The sequence below is a fragment of the Silene latifolia genome, chromosome 6 (genome assembly GCF_048544455.1).
Source record: "Silene latifolia isolate original U9 population chromosome 6, ASM4854445v1, whole genome shotgun sequence".
NCBI lineage: Eukaryota > Viridiplantae > Streptophyta > Magnoliopsida > Caryophyllales > Caryophyllaceae > Silene > Silene latifolia.
In genome coordinates, this window is record NC_133531.1 from 108,375,686 (window position 1) to 108,385,475 (window position 9,790).

The window sequence follows — 9,790 nt, forward strand, 5'->3', positions numbered from 1 at the left end:
TATCAAGGACGCCATTGTTGGGAAATAGAAGGGAATTCAGAATAGCAAAGACACACCCTTTACAGTGGCGTTTCTACTGGACTAGACACGCCCTTCTTAATGGCGTATTTAGGTGAAATTGATTTTTTTTTTTCTTTTGGATTTTGTACAAAACACGCCATTATCAACATCGGGTTTGTCCCGTGTTTCAGGTTCAAAATTTTCTGAGCCTACGTAGACACCATTTTGTCAAATAGTTTCAAAACCAACCCAAAATGATAAATATTTAAGTTTTGAACATTATTTTAAAAAATCATCCGTGTAATTGGTTGAAGTGCATCTGCTGATGATGGAGCTTGTATTTCAGTATAAGTGATGAAGGAGATCAACTGACATTTATTAGGAAAATGAAGACAAAAGAAACACGCCAAACTTAATGGCGTGTCTTAGTACTATGCACGCCATCCCTAATGGCGGGTTCAATACTTTGATTTTTTTTTTTTAAAAAAAAAAATACTCCATACGCAAACACGCCATTATTAGTGGCGTGTGTTTTTGGTTCAGTTTTTCCGATCCTACGTGGACACCATTTTGACAAATATTTTTCATTTCAATCCGAAATGACAAATATTTTATTTTTAAATATTATTTTAATAAAAAATTCGAATAATTTGTAATTTTTAAAAAATGATTTTCAAAAGGTAATCTAACAATTTTTACATTCCTAATTTTAAGGTAACTTATGAACTACCTTTTCTCAAAAACAGCGGGTAGTCAACGACCACCTGTCCCTCTTCCTTGCCAATCTCCCACAGACCCCAATCAGGATAGAGGTGTTGTACCATTGCTTCCACCAGCACGAAACAACAGTGTTGACATGCCGGGATATTCTCTCTTAGGGTTTTAACTCTGTAAAAATCCCCTCATTTCAATGGAATATTCCTCCTCCTTTACTCCGCCGCCGTCGTCATCATCATCGTATTTTCCGGCGGGTGTTGACTGTCCATCTACCTCATCATCGTCGATGATGCCGGCGAGAGAAGAGGATTCTTCGCCGCCTGATCTCGTTCGTCAGCCCTCTTCTCCGCGATATTTGGGTTTCTATTATTCTTCTTCTGATGATCACGGCGGTGATGATACTTTCTCTTGTCTCATCGTTATTCTCACTTTCTGGTTCTTTGGTAATTCCTTTTACTTTTTACAACCGTCTTATTTCGTAATTTGTGTCTTTTTTTACTCTTCCTTCTTTTGGGGCTAAAACCAGTCTTATGCTTAGATGCTAAGTGTGTTTATGGTGACACACCTAACATTTCTATATTTAGTACTTCATGGATGTACAATGTTGACAGCATAGCTTCATGGATGTACAATTAGATTCCTTGCACAAACTTGGGTGACGTCGTCTCACTGCATTTCTTATTAACTCATTCTGTATCGTTGCCTAAATTTGTCTCCTAATAATTATTCTAGTTTGCTCGAGACTTACTACAGTGTGTTTAATGCTACTACTCATGCCAACAACAAAGCCTTAACATGGCAAATTTCATTAATACTTTGAAGTTTTCCTTGTTTTCACAAGGTTTCTAGAGCCACTTTATGCACAAACATCATAAGGAGGAAAGTATTTTAAACTGTTGAATGAGCAAAAGATTGTCACGACTCGATTTAGAAGAATATGTGCTAACCAAGATCGTCAAAACTCAATCTAAGATGAATCTGCCAACGAACATTGTCATAACCTAATATATTATCTATGATTTTTCTCTAACTTGGTGGAATGGAGTTCTTGATCTTTTATTTTCTGCGTCAGGGGGTGGGGGTGTGTTCTCACTAATTAATCTTTCCGCTTAGTCAGTCGCCATTCTCTTGGAAGAGCTAGAAGAAATTGGTAAAGGGTTATGAGTTTCTAAAGAACTGTGGTGTGTCAACCTTTCCCTTTTCATTTCCTGTAAAACGCGGAAAAAGGATTCTCTAGTTGATGCGGTGTATTTATTTAAAAAATTGATCGTCACGTTTAATTCAACCTTAGAGGGTCCTCTATCCTCCAACTTTATTGTTTGTTTTGATCCAATTTTCAAGTTGAGATCCAGGGGGTTGAGAAGGCAATAAGATTATGTTGTGGTTTAGGATGTTGCTTTTTTTACTTCTCTTGATAGGAATTATGCTAACTTTCAAGTTGTGCTTATTAGTGTTGGTAGATTCTTTGTTTAAATTTCTCAAATTAATTCGCACATTTATCAAAAGACTCCTTACAAGAAATAGCAGATGAGGCTTATTGAACAAAATAGAATATTATCTCAAAGCAAATGTGAAATTTAAACAATTGTGGTGGCAAACTGTTACGATTGTACAGTTATGAATTGATATTATTACTTTAAAAGGGAACGTTAAGCTTGTTTGAAATTCCAGTTTGGTTTAGTGTGGACGTTGTATGGCTATGGTGATTTAATTGGTAAATTTGCTCAATTGACTCTACAAAACATTTTTTAGGTGAGACCAATCTAGACACTTACGCATTCCTTATTTCTGTATGCGCGTAATGACCTACTCTCACATATGTTAGACCGTTTTATATATTTTCTTGTGTACTTGTTCTTATACATGTGCTACCACTTCATGTTTAGTGTCTGTTTTTTCAGAGTAATCTTTGTATAGTTTCTTTTCTTTCTCCTCTTTTGGCATGTATTTGCATTTGTTTCTCACTCTCACCTATTATGACATTTTGCTTGGTAGTGAGATGGCTATGCTTGTATTATGAGTTTGTTTCCATGCCTTAATCGTATATTATTTTTCCTGTTGACAACCAGAAATATTTTATCGCAGTGTCTATGACTCTCATTATGGGTATATTTGGTTCTGAGGATTTAGAAACTGGCCCCTATAGCTCAATTCTTCTACAGCCTAACCCATTATTTGTACGTCAGTTGAAGGTAACCTTTCAATAGCACCTAACTACTTTTTCATACATTTTTTCTTTCTTCTGTGCATGCCCCTCAATTGCATGAACTTTTTTTTTCTGCCGAGTAGCATACAAGCATGTGAGAACAATTTCTTTTCTTTATCTTTCTGTCTCATTGGCGTACATGTTTGGTTTTGGTGGATAAGGTGGAATATTTAAAGGAACCAGAGATGGCTCCAGTGCTTTATGGTTTTTACAGAGCCCCTCCACTAGACGTCACCCAGAAATGGTCCGAGACCCTATATGCTTCAGTTAAGCCCGAGTCCCATGAGGCAAGTTCCTACCTGAAATAAATTATTTGAGTCACTGCGTTTTCTGTCTTTAAGATGCACTCACCATTTTTTTCTTTAGTTTATATTCTCGCGTTTAAATTAATCTTTATCTTTCCCCTTATAGGAATGGGTATATTTCTTGAATGAGGGATCACAAATTAACATATCATACAATGTGCCAACCTCATCCTCTTTGTTACTCATAGTAGCAAAAGGTATCATTCTGTTTCAAGGAGATCTTGTCTTCTGGTTTTCTTTTCAAGCATTACTTCTTTACGTGGACTCGTGGAGAGATTCAAGTTTCAACATTTTGACTGAAGGCTCATTGTCTTAACTAATTTTTTATTTTTTATATGGTGAGGATCAAACTAATGTTCTCAGAAGAGGACTGTCCATTTAGCAACGCATTTGCTTGGGAGGGAAATACAACTTCCAATCATGTCTATTTCAGAACCTATAATAAGATGGAAAAAGGAGAGAGGAGAGAAGGAAAAGAAGATTTATCTTGTATCTGTCGTGTTTCAGGAGTTGAAGAAATGGCCGAGTGGATTGAGGATCCATCATATCCCGATGTCACGTTGTCATGGAACGTTGTGCATGGTAAGGTTAAGAGGTGGAGCTCTAGAAATCAAAGGCTCTAGAAGCTCTAGATTACCATCAACTTATTAAATATGACGTCGCTAAGTTAATACCAGACTGAAGCTATTCTGATGCTGATTGTCTTCCTTCTCACAGGAAATGGGACCATTGTGCAAGATATACCTAAATCGAATGATTATTATGTTGCTGTTGGGAACTTGAACTCTGAGGATGTTAAGGTAACTCAGTGACCTATTCCTCTGATGGAAAACGACACTTAACTGTGCTATATTATTATCTTCTGCTTTTCTTGTTTAATAAAAGAGTTTTATGACCGAGTATCATTAGTTTTAACTGAAAAGGCCTAGATTTAATTTATCAGTTGGGATAGCCGACTATTAATCCAGCTGCTAAATGAAAACAAAATGTGTGAATAAGTTTTGTAGTTTTGTATGTATATGATGCTTGTGGGAGCTAACAGTTGAGATTCTGTTGTGTGATTCCATACTTCATCATACCAAGATTTTGAAATATTGCTCCTGTAGAAATTTCTTAAATCAATCGAAGTTAACGTCCAAGATCCACATTCCTCATGATTCTATTATGTCAGTCATGAACTTTGTTTAAAAAAGCGCGCCTGAGGCGTAAGGCGCCAACCAGATCGCATCCGACACTCTGAGGCGCATGGAGTGCAAAAGGCACACCTAAGGCGCAACTAGTGAGGCGCACCCAAGGCGCACATGAGGCGCATTAGTGTGCAATTCCATTTTTTTTTCAAAATTCTTTTATTTTACCCTTCTTTTCTCCCCCTTATCCTTAATTTTCACTTTTAAAACCATGTTAGTCCTCTTTAAAACAAAAAAAGGGACTATTCTCGCACAAAATTTCATTGTAAAATATGGCTGTTCTTTTGGAAAATCAGTGCGCCTCGTGTGCAAAAGGCGTGCGCCTTCGCCTCGCGCCTTGCGCCTTAGCCCCTTGGGTCCCCATCGCCTCAGTGCGCCTTGGAGAGAAGTGTTACCCTTATGTTTGCAGAACAATGAGGCTATTTCCAGAAGTTCCATACCGTCTTTGTGAAGAATTTATGGAAAGTTGCTGTGGTTTGCGGATGATGAGTAGGCGTTTTAGTGTTTTGGATTACCTTTTTCACCTTAAATACAATTTCGAGACTTATTGGAGTAAGTAGGTGCATATTTCTCATGGTGTTTCCATGGAAATCAATGCTCTGTTTTTGCTACTTCAAGTCTTTGAATGGTTTCTTGAAAGATAGTTTGAGCCTTGAGGGCGTAAATTCGCCCAGCATTCCTTTTGTATACATGTGTCCTGTGATCGCCTTGGAGTCCCTTTTAATACTCTAGATCATATCCCTATTTTGCCTGACAAAATCCCAAGGCTTCAACAACAATCTATTTTAAGAATATATTTTCCTTTTTTTTTTGGAGTAAAGAAAAATCCCAAGGCTTCAATAATGAAATATGCAGCTGGATTTTTTTTTCCTCCGGGAAAAGGCATCATTCTGAAGTTAGATCAAAATTCTTATGCATTCGTGTTGCATTTTATCATGCTCTGCTCTCTATTTCTCTTTTACGTTTTTCTTTTTCTATTCCCATTGGCAACTTATATTCCCTTAAACTTACTCTGTTCCTATTCCGTTTGATAGGTCGAACTGCAGTTGTCTGTAAAATCTTCCATGTATGACACTACAAACTCCTATTACAAGTGTAATTTGACACGAGGTTCATGCAATCTAAAGATACCTTTCCCAAGTGGAATTGCTGCAGTATTGACTACTCCAGGGACACAGCAGGTTAGTTCACTTTCATGTTGTCATTCGTGTTGTGTGTATTTAGTGGAGGCACCAAAAAGAGGCTGTGAAAGCCGTAGGCATGATTTTAAACAAGGTGACCCAAATGTTTAAGAGGCCACTGTATCTTGTAATCTGATCTCAGAAAAATCAGCAGGTCATGATAACATAGCTTAATCTTTGTAATTTTTGTAATATTAGTTCTAATTAAAGGTGTTAACTAAAGTAGATGCGCTTCTTTCTATTGTGAAGTATCACTCTTTTTATGCAGTTCTCGACACAATTTTCTTGGTTCATTCGCAAACAGCCTCTTTGTGTTGCTAACACAAGGGTAAGGCTGCGTACATCCAACCTCCTCTTACCTCGCAATTTGCGGGAGCCATAGATGCATTGGTGTGAGGTGGTTGTTGTTATTGTAGTAAAGGTGTTCAATGTGGTCCAAAGATATGTTCTTGTTTTTCCCTGCAGCCTCCGATATCTCAGAGAGACTGAAAGAGTACTCAGCCTTATTTTTTTCTAGATGAATCGTACATTAGATGGCCAAACTACCAAATTGGTGAAAAAGTGGATGGTATCTACCGAATGGGTAAAAAAGGGCGTCACTTGTGAAAATTGGTAAAAAGATAAGAATTGTGTCAAATTGACCAAAAAAGTGTCACCTTATTTAATTTACTGTTCTTACAACTACATTTAACAAAACTATCCTTACCCAAGTGACCCTACTCAAAATTCTATCCGTAAATCTGACAAAAGGTCAGTTCGAGTCAGATCAGTTTTGGTGTAATATGCACTTAAAGATAGATTGGGTGACTTTGGGTTTAGATCTGTTTTAATGAGCAGTTCTGGGTCAGTGCATAAGAGTAGGTTCAAATCATTTTAACTATGTGTCATTTTGGATATAGATCATTTTGGAATTCTTCATGTTTAGTAGAATTATTACGGCGGGTAGGAAAGCAGATCAGGGTGGGGTCAGGTTGGTTCACTTTGAGTTTTAGATCATATTTGAGTTCTCTACTTATCTAGTTTGAGTCTCACATCCATTTTTTTAAGTTTGACTTTTGGGCAAGGGTAATTCGTCAAATCTTGTAGAAAGAACAGAAAATTAAATAGAGTGGAATGTTTTTGGCTAATTTGTCACCATTCTTTACCTTTTTTTTACCAATATGTCATATATGACACTTATTTTTACCAATTTGGCAATTAACCCTCAACCTTTTTTTTCTTTTTTTTTAAAACCAATTTGGTAAGTTTGGCCACATTAGAAGGATGTTTGTGCTAGTAAGATGTGTTATTAATTTTGCAATTCTTATTTATCCAAGTTCACATCCCATTTTGGTATATTTGCAGGGTGGAGACAAAGTCTTTGTTAAGTTGTCCTACGAACCACGCTGGCTGACATATTTTCTTGGTATAGGTAGAATTCCTTTTTTGTTCTTTTCTCAGTTCATTATGATGACAAGTTTACTACAAGCATTATAGAAACTGGTCACTATTGAGTAACACATGCGTCATTAGTTTGCTTTTCTCCAATTCTCAAGCCGACGAAATTTACGCAGTTTCGTGTTAATATTAGCTTATGATCTGTGATCTAGTTATAAATTATGCCCTTGTGTCCACACCAAACTACCCATTTGACTTTTCACGGTATACGAGACGACTTTTTGACCACGTTTTTCTTCATTTATATATTACTTTTTTGCGTCGAAATTATAATTTTACGAAACCTCTTTTTATAACACACATAAATATGTCAATTTGGTATACAAATTTTTAAAATTTGACTGAATATAATCAAGGTCAATATTTAATAAGTTTGACTTTAAAAAGTGAATGGGTAGTTTGGTGTGGATAGGGGGGAGAATAATGCAAGGATATGTAAAAGGTTACTGTTGTTGCATACCTCTAAACCTGTGAAAATTTGTCTTGTATGGAGGTGGCATGACATCAATCATGTTATGGGCATTCAATTACTTGAAAGGACTAAGGCGTAGTGATGGAGATGTTGGGGAAGCCGACACAGGACCCGAGAGAGCTCCTTTGCTGTCTCATAAAGATGAAGATCTCTTTAGCCTAGGTTCGTCTTATGATTCTGGTTCTCAAAATGACGATGAAGCTCAAGAGTACCTTGAAGATGGGCTACTTGAAGGGAGGCCGGCTGGAGAGAGTGGAAAGAAATATAACTCCAGGCAATGTGTTATATGTTTCGATGCATCTAAGGATTGCTTCTTCATTCCTTGTGGACACTGTGCATGTTGTTTTGACTGTGGGACCAGGTATATGCTTGTTTTAATCACAAACTTGAAATTGTCTTTGCTTGCTTTGTTTTTTTTTTGGGGGGGGGGGGGGGATGTAAGGAGAGTTATCTCACGAGAGGCTTAGAAAGCCATGAGATGTTTGTTTGTGCCCCTTCACAAATGCTTTTCAATGTTAAACGAGAGTGCAATGTGACAGTTTTCATGTTCTTCAGTTTTAATTTCGTCCTTTTTTTATCTTTTCAAAGATTTGCCGTTTCTTTGTAAAGACCATAAGCCTCTTTTTAGTGCCAACTACCTTCTCCTGGTAGCTTTAGTATGTGTTATGAGTCTTACGACTATGGTTTATTCACAAAAAACATGGTTGATGACTTGATGCTGGTCTGATGTTGCAGAATTGCTGAAGATGCTGGTATCTGTCCTATTTGTCGGCGTAAAATTAAGAAAGTTAGGAGGATATATAATGTGTGATACAGCAATAAAAGCCGCAATCTGTTGTGTGGATGTTTAGTTCAAGATCACCACCACCTGCTTCCTTCCCAAGTCCCAACCATCACTGATTTACCATTGTGTGTCTGAAGGTAAATCATCAAGCCTTGTATTTTTTTCTGGGTAAAATTGTTCACCATGTGGCACTATACTCTGTATAGTTTTCCTGTTTTTCTTATACCAAAAAATGTACATGTCATAGTATAGATTTCATATTGCTGGCCCTTTGGCTGGTATGGAGATGTTCTGGTGGCTATGTTGGTATATGTTTCCGTCTATATTCTGTACTGTGGTTGAAAAAATCGCATTGATGTAACAATTAAATTCCGTGTTTCTAAAAACGCGGTGATGTAACAATCTTTACATGACGAGGAAATCCATTGGGTATGTAATGTCACTTTTTAGATTACTCCTCGAAGTTAAAACTGTACTAACAAATAGGATTATTTCATGGGAATAATCCATCGTATAGGTGCCCTGCAAATAACACTCCATCCTATCGATAATTCCAATTAAATCCATCATATCCACCATTCTTCCCATAACACTCTTAGTAGACGGGCAACCTAAAGAACAGGTCACCCTTGTTATTTTTTAAGTAAAAAAACACTTTATCATTCCTTATTTCCATTAACTCCACCTTCCTTCATAATTTTTCTACCCCCCACGCTTCACCCTCCACCAACCCAACCACCACTCTACCGCCAAATCTCAACAACCTACTCTCACCACCGGAAAAATACGTTGGTATAAACCTCCACAATCTTCACTTAACAATCAACCACCACTAACAAGTGTAACAACTATCTCCACACATCTTCGAATCCTTCCATAATCGTCGACCACCGCTTATCCACCCTTGACCATCTACCTCTCTCCACCATCTCCAAACAACACTTGCCTCTGCTTTATCTCCCTTCGTCTGCCATACCACCAGTTACAACAAGAGGAAAGTACAAGTCTTGAGTTGATTTCAGGTAAGCAATAAGCATGTCCTGATCTTCATCTCATCCCATATTCCTTGAATAATAATAATAATAATAATAATAATAATAATAATAATACTAAATTATCAATTCATTTCCTCCTAAAAAATGCCCAAAATTTCTTGCAATCCTCGCACAAAAAGACAATAATAACCTACAACACTACCACTACCCAAACCCCAATTTGATTTCAAGAAATACATGATATAATAGATCCAGCCATAAAGATCAACAAAGCACTAGACATGTCAATACCAATACCACCCTGAAAAAAATCCTTGAAATCAAAATCCCCTATTATGCCTTGACATAATCCCCAATTATTGAATGAATATTGCCTCAAATAAAAGTGCAGTAAGTTGTAAAATTTCACAAAATAATCGTGATGGTCAGCAAAGGCGTCTACAATAACAAACCAATCTCATCAATTCAATACTTAATGCTCAATTACTAACAAAAAGAATTGGGAT

At 37.0% G+C, this 9,790-nt stretch overlaps 1 protein-coding gene across 1 annotated transcript; it reads left to right on the top strand.

The window, feature by feature from the left end:
• The first annotated feature begins 690 nt into the window (after positions 1 to 690).
• Positions 691 to 8,752, top strand: LOC141587088 (E3 ubiquitin-protein ligase APD2). Its single transcript, XM_074408508.1, has 10 exons — positions 691 to 1,160; positions 2,803 to 2,909; positions 3,085 to 3,210; positions 3,335 to 3,425; positions 3,736 to 3,810; positions 3,946 to 4,028; positions 5,450 to 5,596; positions 6,941 to 7,007; positions 7,527 to 7,866; positions 8,241 to 8,752. Exons 1-10 carry the CDS (start codon positions 911 to 913, stop codon positions 8,314 to 8,316), a joined length of 1,362 nt encoding a protein of 453 aa, XP_074264609.1. The 5' UTR covers positions 691 to 910; the 3' UTR covers positions 8,317 to 8,752.
• The last annotated feature ends 1,038 nt before the right edge of the window (positions 8,753 to 9,790 follow it).